This window comes from Mauremys mutica, chromosome 17 (genome assembly GCF_020497125.1).
Source record: "Mauremys mutica isolate MM-2020 ecotype Southern chromosome 17, ASM2049712v1, whole genome shotgun sequence".
Lineage (NCBI taxonomy): Eukaryota > Metazoa > Chordata > Testudines > Geoemydidae > Mauremys > Mauremys mutica.
Genome location: NC_059088.1, coordinates 24,787,389 through 24,800,356, shown reverse-complemented (window position 1 = coordinate 24,800,356; position 12,968 = coordinate 24,787,389). Strand labels below are relative to the sequence as shown.

The 12,968-nt window shown below is 62.5% G+C and overlaps 1 protein-coding gene across 6 annotated transcripts in view; it reads left to right on the top strand.

Moving 5' to 3' along the window:
• The window catches only part of ARHGEF2 (Rho/Rac guanine nucleotide exchange factor 2), a 113,824-nt gene that overhangs the window by 96,818 nt on the left and 4,038 nt on the right, over positions 1-12,968 (top strand). For all 6 annotated transcript variants that reach the window (XM_044991029.1, XM_044991033.1, XM_044991032.1 and 3 more), the window contains 15 exons: positions 2,833-2,962; positions 3,290-3,399; positions 3,868-4,014; positions 4,658-4,908; positions 5,583-5,708; positions 6,170-6,287; positions 6,569-6,826; positions 7,162-7,238; positions 8,260-8,429; positions 9,192-9,259; positions 9,432-9,623; positions 10,254-10,355; positions 11,358-11,419; positions 11,882-11,923; positions 12,291-12,341. In XM_044991029.1, coding sequence (XP_044846964.1) covers positions 2,833-2,962; positions 3,290-3,399; positions 3,868-4,014; positions 4,658-4,908; positions 5,583-5,708; positions 6,170-6,287; positions 6,569-6,826; positions 7,162-7,238; positions 8,260-8,429; positions 9,192-9,259; positions 9,432-9,623; positions 10,254-10,355; positions 11,358-11,419; positions 11,882-11,923; positions 12,291-12,341 — 1,904 coding nt within the window. The remainder of the gene's footprint in view (positions 1-2,832; positions 2,963-3,289; positions 3,400-3,867; positions 4,015-4,657; positions 4,909-5,582; positions 5,709-6,169; positions 6,288-6,568; positions 6,827-7,161; positions 7,239-8,259; positions 8,430-9,191; positions 9,260-9,431; positions 9,624-10,253; positions 10,356-11,357; positions 11,420-11,881; positions 11,924-12,290; positions 12,342-12,968) is intronic.

Below are 12,968 nucleotides of genomic sequence, written 5' to 3'. Positions count from 1 at the left end.
CCCTTACGTGAGTGGCCCATGTGGCATTCCTGTCCCTTTAACTCTCCATCTCAAAGCAGCGGGGGGGCGGGCAGCCTAGGCTTCCAATCCTCAGGTTTGAAATCGCTGGACTTCCCCCACCCCCAGGTTCGGATCCCAGTTGGGCCATCCCAGACCTTTGTCTGCCCCAGGGAAATAAATTGTTCCATGCACGTTACTCCCTGGGGGTCTGCCAGGAGGGGTCCTTAACGGTGGCCACGAAAGATCCCGTGGCCCTAGTGGCAGAGCTGGCCTTAGTCCCCTTGACCCGGACGTCCCACCGCAGCGTGCTGCGTTCCAGTTGGCAGCTGCCCGCCCCAGAGGTGGCCGCATTCCAGCAGCGCTATGTGTGTAGTTCGCAAAGTGCTCTGGGCCATCCAGAGAGGAAGCTGCCACGGCTGCTATTGATCAGAATCTGAGCAGGGGGAGGCGATAACCCTGCGGTTGTCTCGTGAACAGGGTGGTAGTCAAGCCCTGGGTTGAGCATTAGCCCTTCAGGACACGGCAAACTGACCCGGCGTGACTTCGCTGCCCGGTTTGCTGAGCTGAGGTGCCCGTGACACGCACACAGTGTTCGGCTGCACAGGGATGGGGAGTAACATTGAAAAGAGCCGAATGCTTTTCTATAAATCAGTGATACCCCCCTGCAGCACCGGTCGCCCCCTCGCAAAGGGGGCGCAGCAGAGTTAGAGGGGCTGCGGGAGAAGTGACAGAAGGCTGGGATCATTTCACTGCGGTAGACGGGGGCAGGTTATCAAAGAGGACGAAAAGCGAATGGGTTAGAGAAGGTGCATCAGGAGCTTGCGTTCAGCCTGCCTCTTCCCAGGCACAAGGGGCGTTGGGTGACATGAAAAGGGGGTTCCTGTTTTCAGCCGGGGCGTGGTCCTGGGTGGCACCCCCTGGCCTGAGCTCGGCGGCAGGTCCCGGCAGATGACGGGTTGGTCGCTTGTGGCCCTGAAATCTAGGAGAGGGAAACTCTGAGGCCGCCTCTGTCTGTAAATATAGTGGCTGACCCTGCAGAAGGGGAGTTCACACAGGGAGGAGCCGTGGCAGAAGGTGCCCCCCTGAATTGCCCCCTACCCAAGCCTCAGGGCTGGTCTAGCGGGGTTTGGAGCCTCCTGGCCCCGGTGCTTTTTGCCCCTCCTGGGGAAAGGGAGGGGTCTCCACCGAATGCCCTGTGGGGAGGGAGAGAGCTGCAATGTCTGGCTTCTACCCCCCCTGATTGACCCCAGTAACTGCCCTGGGCCTGCAGGGGGCCTGCCCCCTGTGGGTCTCGTCCCATGGCACCCCCCCTCCAAGGGCTGCATGCAGCTGCTAACAAAGCCCCAGGTGCTCTGCGGGGATGGGGCTACACTGCCCCCTCCTGGCGTGACATGGATACTGCACCCCGAGGCAATGGAGATGGGTGTCTCCCCAGGAGAGAGGTCTTCCACCCCTCCTAAGATGTAGATCCACTCTTGGATGATCTGCTGCGATTACGTCCAGGCTCCCCTGCAGGCAGCTGTGGAGAATGCCAGCGGATTGTTTCTCCGAGGCTGGGGGGGCTGTGACGTTCCCGGCCGGGGTCTGCAGCGCTCGGCGCTGGCTCTCGACTCCACCAGACGTTAATCGTCCCAAGGAGGGTTCGGTCGCCCCCAGGCTGCACTCTGTGCCAGTGGAGCTGCTCACCGGGCAGTTAAACCCATTCACGCCAGCAGGGGTGCTGGCCCCTCAGCGCCACGCGCAGAGGGTGAAATCCTGGCCCATATGGAATCGGTAGCACCGCTCCCGCTGGCTTCACTGGGCCAGACTGTCCCACACACCCCAAGGCTCTGAGATGTTCACGTGTGGGCACAGACTCTGGATCCCAGCCCCGGCCTGTTACCCACACAAAATTCTCTGTTACTCACACACTCAAGGGCACCCATCTCTACCCAGTTCCTAGGACTCCAGGCGAAAAACACCTAACTTTACCCCTCCATGGGCTCTGGGAAAACCCCCTTTCCCTGTGGACTCGGGGCAAAATCTTTTGTGGGTTTACGGGGTCTTTTACCAGTGAAAGAGCCTTACGCAGTAATATCCTACATCACCTGTATTTATTAACAATCACCAAAACCAGACGGCACACGCTACACAGACAGGGCTCACCGGTCCTAATAAGATGAACTTTTCTTCATGGCAAGGCAGGATCAGGTCCATCTGGGGGACTCCAGTCTCTGCCCGGCATCATTGGCAGAGTGTTGAGGTCTGGCCGCTCTGATCTTTGGGGCTGTGTCCTGGAGCTGGTACCCAAAGAACTTCCTTTTGGACCCATTTATATAGTGAAATTTGAGTCTTTTTTTAGCTGTACCTTAACCAATCCTAACAGTGCAACAAAATTTGTTAACCAATCCTACCCCCCCCACCTTAATTAATTTACACCTAGCAAAATTAATTATACAACAGATAGAAGCTGGGACCCCAAACGTTCTCTCTTTCTGGGTTTCCTCTCCCTCCCCCAGCCACCTGCTCTAACCACTAGTCCCCACGCCCTTCCCCAGAGCAGGGGAGTGCTCTCCCGCTGGGCACGGCTTCGGGGAACCACGGGCTGCACTGGACAGGGTTGGGTCCCTAGCATGGATGCTGCCCCCAAGTATTTACTGCGGTGGCTGCCTTGGCCGGGTCCTGCACGGTGGGGACCCGCGTGCTGTGGTCTGGCTCTCGACGTCTTGGCGTGGCCCATGCTGTTCATTGGCACAGTGAGACTCTAACTGGTCTGGCTGTGCCGGGGTGGGCTCGCCAATGGGACCCCCGGTGCCCCAGCTCACGCCGCCCGTTTGCACCCTCTCTTTGCAGCGACCACAAGGGAGCGTCCCAACTCGGCCATCTACCCCTCCGAGAGCTTCCGCCAGACCCTGCTGGGCTCCCGCCGGGGGCGGCCCACCCTGTCCCTCTCCAAAAGCGTCTCCACCACCAACATCGCAGGGTGAGTGCCGGGGCGGGCGGGGTCTAGTGGTTGGAGCGTGGGACCAGGAATCAAGGCTCCTGGGTTCTTTTCTCAGCTGTGAGCGGGGAGTGGGGTCTAGTGATCAGAGCAAGGGGGCTGGGAGGCAGGACTCCTGGGTTCCATTCCCAGCTTTGCCACTGGCTTTCCCCATCTGCCCGTCCCCTCCTAGTGCCTGGGTTCCCAGCTGTGGGAAATTGACTGTCCGGTGATGGCTGGCGCGGCACGTGGCCAGGAGCTGCAGTGTTTTCGTTTCCCGTCCGGGGGGGGCTTTCTCTGACCCTTGATTCTCCCGCCGTCTCCCTCCAGAAACTTCAATGACGAGTCGCCCCTGGGTCTCCGGCGCATCCTGTCCCAGTCCACCGACTCCCTCAACATACGCAACCGGACGCTGTCGGTGGAGTCGCTGATCGACGAAGGTGCGAGCGCGCTGCCGGGCTCCCTCGGGCTCTAGGAGGGCACATCGGGGTGACGCTCGAATCGGTCTCAGGCTGGGCAGTGACCAGAGATGGGCACCGCCTCACCGTCAGTGGGAGACCTGAGGTGGCGGCCCTGGGCACTGCAGGGGCAGGGGGTTCTGGGCTATGCAACGGGTGGGGGGTCATTGGCGCTGGGGCAAAGGGGGCAACATCCCCCCTGGACTTCTCATAGGCCCATATGCTCTGCTTCGCCCCTGCCCCCTGCCTTCTCAGGGTATAATAGGACATAGCCTGTGATTCTCCTCCCCCGCAGTTCTGAAACGACACCCCAATGTGCTGGCGCCAGCTGGGTGGGCGCATTGCTCTGCCCCCGCTCTCCTGTTCTGTGCACACACCCCTGGGTGGGGTGGGGGAACTTCACCCCTCTGGCCGGGCTCCCCCTGACTGGCCATTCTCCCCCCACCCCAGGGGCCGAAGTCATCTACAACCAGCTGATGAGCACCTTCGAGACGGACGAGCAGGACTTTGCGGCCGACTCCTGGAGCCTGGCGGTCGACAACAACTACCTGCAGCAGCACAAGAAGGAGGTGATGAAGCGCCAGGACGTCATCTATGGTGAGCCCTGCCCCCCTGCGCGCTGCTGGGCCTGGCCGGGACGCGGCTCCGCCCCCCGCTCTGCCCGTCCCCGTCCCGGGAGCGCGGGGCGCCTCCCCATTCCCAGGCGGGGCAGCCCCGGTGGGTCAGGGCGTGGGCCTGGGACCCTTTATCTCTCCATCCCTGCTCGGGGAGGGGCCGAGCAGATGGCTTTGTGCAGGCCAGGACTCCTGGGTTCTATCCTCACCTCCCGCTCTCCGTGCCTCAAAGGCGAGCGGCTCGCAGGGGATAAAGCCCCTGTCCCTGCCCCCAGGAGCTCACAATGCAGAGGCCTGATTCCCGCTTGCTCGCGACGTGAGTGCGAGACCCAGCCAAGCTGGGATGACGGTGATTTTAACCCCGCCTTGGGCTCGGCTATGGGGCTGGGCTCAGCCCTGTGGGTCGTTACAAAGCAGCTGATTCACTGGGGCGTCCCAGCGCCAGAACCAGGGAGCTGCAGGGTTGAGCGTGCCAGTGCCCAGGGCTGGAGCTGAGGAGCCAGGCTGCCCAGCTAGGGACTGGGTTGGAGTCTGGTCCTCTGTGGGCACATAGCCCTGCCCCTGGGGGGGCTGCCTTGGGGTTCCTGGCTCTGCCTCTCATCTCCCCGTCTCGCGCACCTCCCCAGAGCTGATCCAGACCGAGATGCATCACGTCCGCACCCTGAAGATTATGACCAACATGTTCCGCAAGGGGATGCTGGAGGACCTGCAGATGGACCCGGCCCTGGTGCAGAGCATGTTCCCCTGCGTGGACGAGCTGAGCGAGATCCACGACCGCTTCCTCATGCAGCTGCTGGAGCGGCGCAAGGAGTCGCTGGCCGCCGACAGCAACAAGAACTTCGTCATCCACCGCCTGGGGGACGTCTTGATCCAGCAGGTGGGAGGGGGTGGGGCTCGCTCTGCCTGGACCTGCCAGCTGGGAGCTGTAGGCTGGGCGAAGGCCGGATGGGAGACACAGGGACATTGGAGCGGGGTGGGGGGCTCAGCAGGGGGCGCTCTCCCCCTGAGTCAGTGCTGAATGCAATGCCCCAGCATGGCGCTAGGGGGCGCTGTGCTGCAGGGAGCAGGTTGGGGGGCTCAGCAGGGGGCGCTCTCCCCTCTGAGTCAGTGCTGACTGCAATGCCCCAGCATGGCACTAGGGGGCGCTGTGCTGCAGGGAGCAGGTTGGGGGGCTCAGCAGGGGGCGCTCTCCCCTCTGCGTCATTGGGGTGACCGCTGTGCTGTAGCACAACACTAGGGGGCGCTGTGCTGCAGTGAATGTGTAGGTTTCCGCCAGGGGGCACTGTCTGTACTGGTCAGTGGTGACTGCATTTCCTCAGCATGATGCTAGGGGGCGCTGTGCTGCCAGGCCCAGAGCAGGGACCCAGCAGGGGGCGCTGTGCTGCGATAATGAGCTCATGCGCAAGCAGCGGCCGGATCTCCTGCCCCCCAGAGACGGCTGCAGTTCCGCGGTGGGGGAGGGGGAAGTGGGCCCTGCGTGTGCTGGTTCTCCCGGCTCTGTGCAGCGGCGCTCGGTGGCGATGCCTGACGCTCTCTCTCCCCCCCCCGCAGTTCTCCGGCCCCAGCGCCGAGCAGATGAAAAAGGCCTATGCGGAGTTCTGCAGCCGGCACATCAAGGCTGTGAAGCTCTACAAGGAGCTGCTCGCCCGGGACAAAAGGTTCCAGCAGTTCATACGGGTGAGTCCCTGCCCGGCCTCCATCCGGAGCCGCAGCGGGGTATAGGCTGGGGTATAGGCTGAGCGCGGGAATTCAGGGCTCATTCCCGAGGGTTGGCCCCACCTTGGCAAGCCAGGCTCCTGGAGCACCCAGGGGCCTGGCAGAGGAGTGAGGCTGGCGTGACTCTGTCCTGGGGGGAGCTATTGACCGGAGCGGGTGCTGGGATGGGTCAGGAGATCTGGCGTCTGTTCTCGGCTCTGCTGCTGACCATGGCCAAGACCCTTCCCCTCTCTGTGCCTCAGTTTCCCCATCTGTATAGAGGCTCATAGACTTTAAGGTCAGAAGGGACCATTATGATCATCTCACGGAGCTTATCCTGCCTGTAGGGCAGTGCGCCATTGACTGAGCAGTGACCCAAGACTGGGGAGCCCCCGGGCTCTGAGCTGACATCTGACCCTTGTCTCCATCTCCCCTCCTAACAGAGGCTGACCCGCTCCTCAGTGCTGCGCCGGCACGGGGTGCAGGAGTGCATCCTGCTGGTCACCCAGAGGATCACCAAGTACCCCGTCCTCATCGACCGCATCCTGCAGAACTCCAAAGGTGAAGGGGCTCCTGGGAGGAGGGGCTGGGGGGGATTCAGGGGCATGGGCAGAGCTGGGCGGTGGGGAACCCAGGGCCGGCATAGAAGGGGGTTGAGGGGGCAGAGCTGGGGGCGTGGGGAACCCAGGGCCGGCATAGAAGGGGGTTGAGGGGGCTGCAGGTCGGGCTGGAGGGACACGGGCAGAGCTGGGGGCGTGGGGAGTACACTGCCCTGCCCTGCCCAGCTCAGCTATTGGGGAAGGAGCCGCCCTGACGCCTGGTGCTGTCCCCTCCCTTCCCAGGGAACGAGGTGGATCAGCAGGACCTGGGCACGGCCCTGACGCTGGTCAAGGACCTGATCTCGGCCATCGACCAGGAGGTGCACGAGTCCGAGAAGAGCGCGCGGCTGCAGGAGATCTACGGGCGCGTGGACGGGCGCTCCAAGGCCCTGCTGAAGTGGGAGGGCCGCAGCGGCTCCTTCTGCAAAGACGAGTTGCTGCGCCGGAAGCTGGTGCACGACGGGTGCCTGCTGTGGAAGATGGCGGCCGGGCGCTTCAAAGGTGCGGGCCGGGGGGAATCCCTGGGGGAACCCGGCTTAGGCTCAGTCCCCCGCCCCCAGGCACATCCACATGGGCTTCATTTTCCCCACCCCCCCAAAGCCCAGCCTGAAGCCACGCCAGGCACCAGCCTCCGCCTCCTCCCAGGGGTGGCTGCTCCCCAGGGTGTCCCTGCCCAGCTCCTGGTTCCTTCTGCTGCCGGCGGAGGCTCCATCCCCCTCCCTCTGTGGCCTGGCGGAGGCTGCGTGAACCTGCCAGGCTGCAGCAGCTGATGGCAGGTTCCCATCGCCCGCAGGCCCCTCGCCTTGATGCCTTTGTGTCCTTCCTCTTGCTCCCAGATGTCCTGGTGCTGCTGATGACTGACGTCCTCATCTTGCTCCAGGAGAAGGACCAGAAATTCACCTTCCCTGCCCTGGTGAGCTGCTGCTGGTCTCTCCGGCGTCTCATCCTCTGCCACAGGGCCGGTCAGAAACAGCTGGGCCTCCTGGCAAAAGGGGTGGCTTAGCTGGGGCTCAGGGCACACGGCTAGGTGGCAGGACTCCTGGGTCCCATCTTACAGCAGGAGAGCCCCTGGCCTGAGCTCTCTGCCTCAGTTTCCCCAGCTGTAAACAAACCTGATGTGATCCTGACCCACTCCTGCCAGGGGCCATTGGGAGGGTGAATTCATTGGCATCGGGAGCATCTCCAGTGGTAGGCGCTGTGTGAGCAAAGCGTTGTTAGCCGGCCTGGCTCGTAGCCCGGTGGTCTCTGTGTCACTCTTTTGTGGCTATCGCTGTTGTTTATATGGTAGTGGAGAGGGGCCCATTGCACCGAGCGCTGCACAAACCCAGCGAGAGACAGTCCCTGCCCCAAATCTACATGGAAAAGGCAAAGGCTGGGAGGGGAAACTGAGGCACGGCGGGGGTAGCGATTTGCCACCCAGCGGGTCAGCAGCGGAGCTGGGAACAGTCGATGTCTGGAGTCCTATCGGGTGCCTGACCCAATAAACGTGTTGCTCTGCTAGATCTGCTGCGCCCGGCTTAGTAACCCGCGGCTCTGTCTGCCCTGCAGTCCGGGCAGGCAGACCTGCCCGTCTAGCCTGGTGACGACCAGCTGTGCCACTGGCCGCACGGGCTGGCCCAGATCCCTGGGCACCTGCTCGCATCGCCCCGGCTCCTGCGTCGTCTTAGCCGCGCTGGCACGGGTAAGCCTGCCCGGGTGCATTGCCCGTTGGCCGGAGCCGGCGTTACGATAGTGTCCACGGTAGTCCTGGACCGGGCCCCCATTGGGCCAGGACACAGAGTGCCCCGGAGTTTCCCATCTAAGTATGACACGAGATGGGCAGACGGATGGGCTAGGAGATAATGGCTCTGCCAGTCCTCTCTCTTCGTGAACCCCTGGGATGCCCCCATTCCCCTTCACGCCCCCCTAATGGGCTGCCACACCCCCTCCCGCAGGACAAGCCGGCGGTGATCTCCCTGCAGAACCTGATCGTCCGGGACATCGCCAACCAGGAGAAGGGCATGTTCCTGATCAGCGCCACCCCGCCGGAGATGTACGAGGTCCACGCCGCCTCCCGCGACGACCGCAACACCTGGATGAAGATCATCCAGCAAACCGTCCGCCTGTGAGTGCCCCTGCCCCGCGGGAGGGGGAGAGGGAGGGACTCCGTCTGCCTCTGGTCAGGATAAAAGCTTTACTACAGCTGCCGGCAAAGGGAGCTGCTTCTCCAGCTCGAGCGTCGGAAGCTGGGGCTTTTAGCACTGGAAATTCCAGGTTCTGGTTCCACTGTTGGCCCAAGTGGGGAGGCCCCGGGCAGGGCTTGTGTTCTGGGGGAGCCTCCCTGCACTGGGGAAGGGGGTGAGCAGTGTGGGAGGGGCAGGGAGGTGTCAAAGGTATGGGGTTGGGGGGTGCCTGGGACCTCTGGGAGGTTGTGGGGGAGGAGCGGATAAGCTATCGAACTGGTACTGGGTGGCCAGGGTGACCATCATGAGCAGCCAGTGAAGGGGTGAAGATGGCATCAGAGGGAATGGGGTGCCCATGGGGAAAGGGGGCGGGGGGGAGGCAGCCATCCACATGGGCTGGGTGCCTATGGAGGGGGCACTGCTGGGTGGATCTGTGGAGCCTCTGGCTGGGTGGACGGAGCCAGCTCTGATTCCCTGCTCTCGGGGAGAGGGCTGCGAGCTGGACTGGGCACAAAGGGAGTCAGTCTCTGGTGGACACGCCCCCGGGGGGGAGAATGACAGTGACCTCCCCCAGGGGCCTGGGTGGAGCTCAGGCCCTCAGCGTCTGGGTGGTGCTTTGGGATCTGCAGTCAGGGGAAGGGGCTGTGGGGTCTGGGGATTTCTAGCCTGTGGCTCCAGCCCCTGACACGGCCGATCTGCTCTAGGTGTCCCAGTCGCCACGATTTTCCCCTGATCGAGACCGAGAGCGAGGCCTCCCTGCGCAAGCTGAAAGGTAGGGGGTCGCCCTGCCCCTGCAGTGACTGCCCCCACTCCCCCCGGTGTGTGTCCCTGGCAGTCACTGGCCCTCGTGTCCCATCCCAGCAGTAACCTCGACCTCCACTCCCTGGCCCAGGCTGCCCTGCCAGCCCCCGTCATTCATCCCCCTCCCTTCCTGTCTCCCCCAGACCAGATGGTGCAGCGGGACCGGGAGATCACGGAGCTGCTGGAGGAGAAGGTGGGGCTGTTTGCGGAAATGCTCAGCCTGCAGAGCGGCTGCGAGGACCCCCCAGCCTGCCCGACCCCCCGCACCCTCTTCCGGGCCGAGTCATTGGACGGGCCCCGCGGAGAGAAGCTGCTCCATGAAGCCATCCGCGAAGGTACCCGATGCCACGGGACTAAACGCCCCCCGCTCTCAAAGTGCTCTTCCTCCTGCAGGGCCGGCCTGCCGGATCGCCTGCCATAGCAGATCAGACCCCGGGCCCATCTAGCCCGGTATCTGGTCTCACACACTGTCGGCACCAGCTGCTTCTGAGCAAGGGGCAAGGACTCCCTCTAGTGGACAGTTGTGGGATAACCTGCTCCCCAATGGGTCTGCTCCAAACCTCTAATAAGGATGAGTTTTAAGGCCGAAAGCAGGCAGATTTCCCCTTCCCAGTGTTGTCTCTTGTCAGGGGGGAGAACAGCCAGTGCTAAGAGGGAGAGAGTGAACCAAAACTTGCAGTCTGCATAGACCAGACAGACACAGGGTGCTAAAGAGGCATTTGTATTAATTCCCCATTTTACAGCTGGGGAAACTGAGGCACGGAGCCCGGCAGTGACATGCCCACGGTCACGCAAGGAGTCAGTGACAGAGCTGGGAATTGAACCCAGGTGTCCCGAGTGCCGGTTTAGTGCCCATCCTTTCTCTGTACCCCTCCAGCCCCATTGCTAGCAGACCCCAGGGCTGCAGAAAGATAGGGAATATCAGTGTCTTGCCAGCCCTAGTTCACCAGGCGTTTCTCCCCCAGTGGAGTGTTTGAAGGATCTCTTCGTGGGAGCCGCGAGGGACCGAGACCAGAACCACCCTGCTGATCCTGACAGCGGCTCCGGCACCAGCTCCGACACCCCGAGTACGAGCTGAGACCTCCCTTCCGATTCCTCCCCTCCCTGTCGGGGGCGCCGCGTGGCGCAGTCTCACTGCAGGGCCCGTCGCTGCCCGTGTGGACCCCGGAGCTGATCAGGGGTTTCTATTAGTGCCAGCTCCTTTTCTCCTGTGTGTATCTGGCAAGACAGGAGAGGCCTGTAGCGAGAGGGACGGGAATGAGTCACGGGGCTGGGAAAACCTGCCTCGCAGCGAGACGCTTCAGGAGCTGCCCCTGCCCTTTGGGGGAAGCAAAATAGATGGAGGGCGACTGGGTCCTATCCCAGGACCACCTCCAGGGGGAGGCGATTTGAGTGGGGGGAGGGGTGTCTAAGCCAGCGGCCGATGGGTGGGAGCTGAAGGGAGACCTAGCTAGGAATGAAGCACAGATTCTTAAGTGCGGGTCGTTAACCATTGGAACCCCATGCCTAGGGACATGGGGGATTCTCCACCCCAGGACCGCGGCTACGCTAGAAACGCTCGTCAGTATAGCTGTGCTGGAGAGCTCCACTGGCTCCTAGTGGGGGCGCAGCAAAAACCGTACACCAGTTCCCCAAACTGTCGGCAAACGGGCTTTTGGTACCGGTGTAACTATGTCTACACATGGGTCTGTTGCTGGCTCCGCTCTGGGTCGGGGATCGCGCCTGGGACCGACTGCTCGACCAGCGAAACCTGCAGTAGACCAGGCCTTAGGCTTTATGCCAAGACCGGGGCTCTCTTCCTGAAAGTGCCTCTCCAGCCCCGCCAGGTGCAGCCGTCGCTGGGTGAGGCTCTCGGCTGTGCAGGAGCTCAGATTGGCAGATCACGACGGTCCCTTTGGGCCTTGGAGCCCTTGTCCCCTACGGAGGTGCTTCCTAGCACAAGCTGCTGAAATTAGGTGTAGCAAGGGCTGGGCCCCTCGGCGCCTCCTGCGTTGGTGACCCGCAGTCGGATTTCAGCCCTGGAAGGGGCTAGCGCGACCTGTCTCATCTGCTCACTCTTCCCTCCATAGATGGTGAGACCAGCAGCCTCAACGGCTCCCTGGAGTTCTGCAGGGCCGACTCTGAGCAGCGGGTACGTCCCTTTCTGCCCCGGCAGGGAGCCAGTCCCGGTGGGGACGCCACGGCAGAGTCTGACAGCCAGCGCAGGGGGAAGCTGGGTTCCATTCCTGGTGCTGCCTGAGCCACGTGGCCCTGGTGTGCCTCGGTTTCCCCATCTGTAAAACAGGGATGGCGTGCTCCCTCCTGGGAAATGTAGCGGGGGCTGTTATGCTCAGCTTAGGCCTGTCTGTAGAGCCCTTGGCCGGCACATTACTGACACTGCCTCCATCCACACTGACACGCTGGGGGCTGAACCAGCGACCTCCAGGCCTAAAAGCAGGAGCTGCTACAGCTTGAGCGGCAGAGCCAGCCCCCCTGGCTTGGGCTGTAACAGATTCATCACATGGGGGGGCCTGTAACACACACGCTTACTTTAGGGGTCCTGGCTGGCTGGGGGGGGCTTCACACGGCTAATCTCTGCCTTCTCTCTCTGTAGGATGGGAATGGTAACCAGCTGCAGCAGAAGGTACCCCATGAGGTAGGGGGGCTGGCGGCCTCTGGATGGGTGTGGGATTTATACAGCTGGAGGGAAGGGGTCAATAGGAGAGGGGAGTCCTGGCTCTGCCCCCCGCCCTCTTTGCCCTGTAACTCGGTGTGTGTTTTCCAAACAGCTGTGCTGAGTGTGGGGAGGCAGTGTGGCCTAGTGGCTAGAGCCCTGGGTTCTATTCCCAACGCTCCCAGTGGCCTGCTGGGCCAGTCATTTGCCTACTCTGTGCCTCAGTTTCCCCATCTGTAGAATGGGGATAATGATACTCAGCTCCTTTCTAAAGCCCCTTGAGATCTGTGGCTAGAAAGAGCTGTTGATTTATTATTTACATGGATGTATTGCTCTCTTCCCTCCCCAGGAAGTGATTCACCGGCTCGTGGCACTCTACGCCCTCCTCCATGGCCTGCAGGTCTGTACCATCAAACCTCCCTCCCATCCCACATGCCCCCGGCTGGGGGAACCCCGAGCTTTGCTCCCCACTAGCTGTAGAGCAAGTTTTCGGTTCCCCTTGGTGGGTGCGGTGGGATCCGTCCTGGTGTGGAGCTGAGGCCTGTCCCTATGGGTGGGGGTGAGGTTCCCCTGTTGCTGCCTAGGTTTGTCATTGGGACGGAGGGAGTCATAGTGTGTTGATGTAGAATGAAGGGACGGGGTAGGGGGACCCCTGGGCAGGGGGTGAGGTGGGAGGGGGAGTCCTGAGGAGAGGGCTCTGAGAACCAGGTGTCAGGGATGGGGGTATGAGGGGCACAGAGCTGGGGGTGTGGGGGGGCATTCCTGGGCCAAGGGGTGCAGAGCTGGGTGCAGGGGATGGGGTGGGAGGAGGCCCAGAGCCCAGGTGAAGGGGGCTGGAGGGAGGGACACAGGCCCTGGGGACAGGGGCACAGCTGTCCCTGGGGGGCAGAGTACGGGGCCGCCACTGGTACGAAATGAGCGCTAGAGACAAGGGTTTGGTGGCCGGGGAGTTGCTGGAGCCAGGATCCCAGCCTAGGGGTCGCCCCTGCCCTGCCTGGGCCCTGTACGTCCGGCTGAGCGTGGGGCC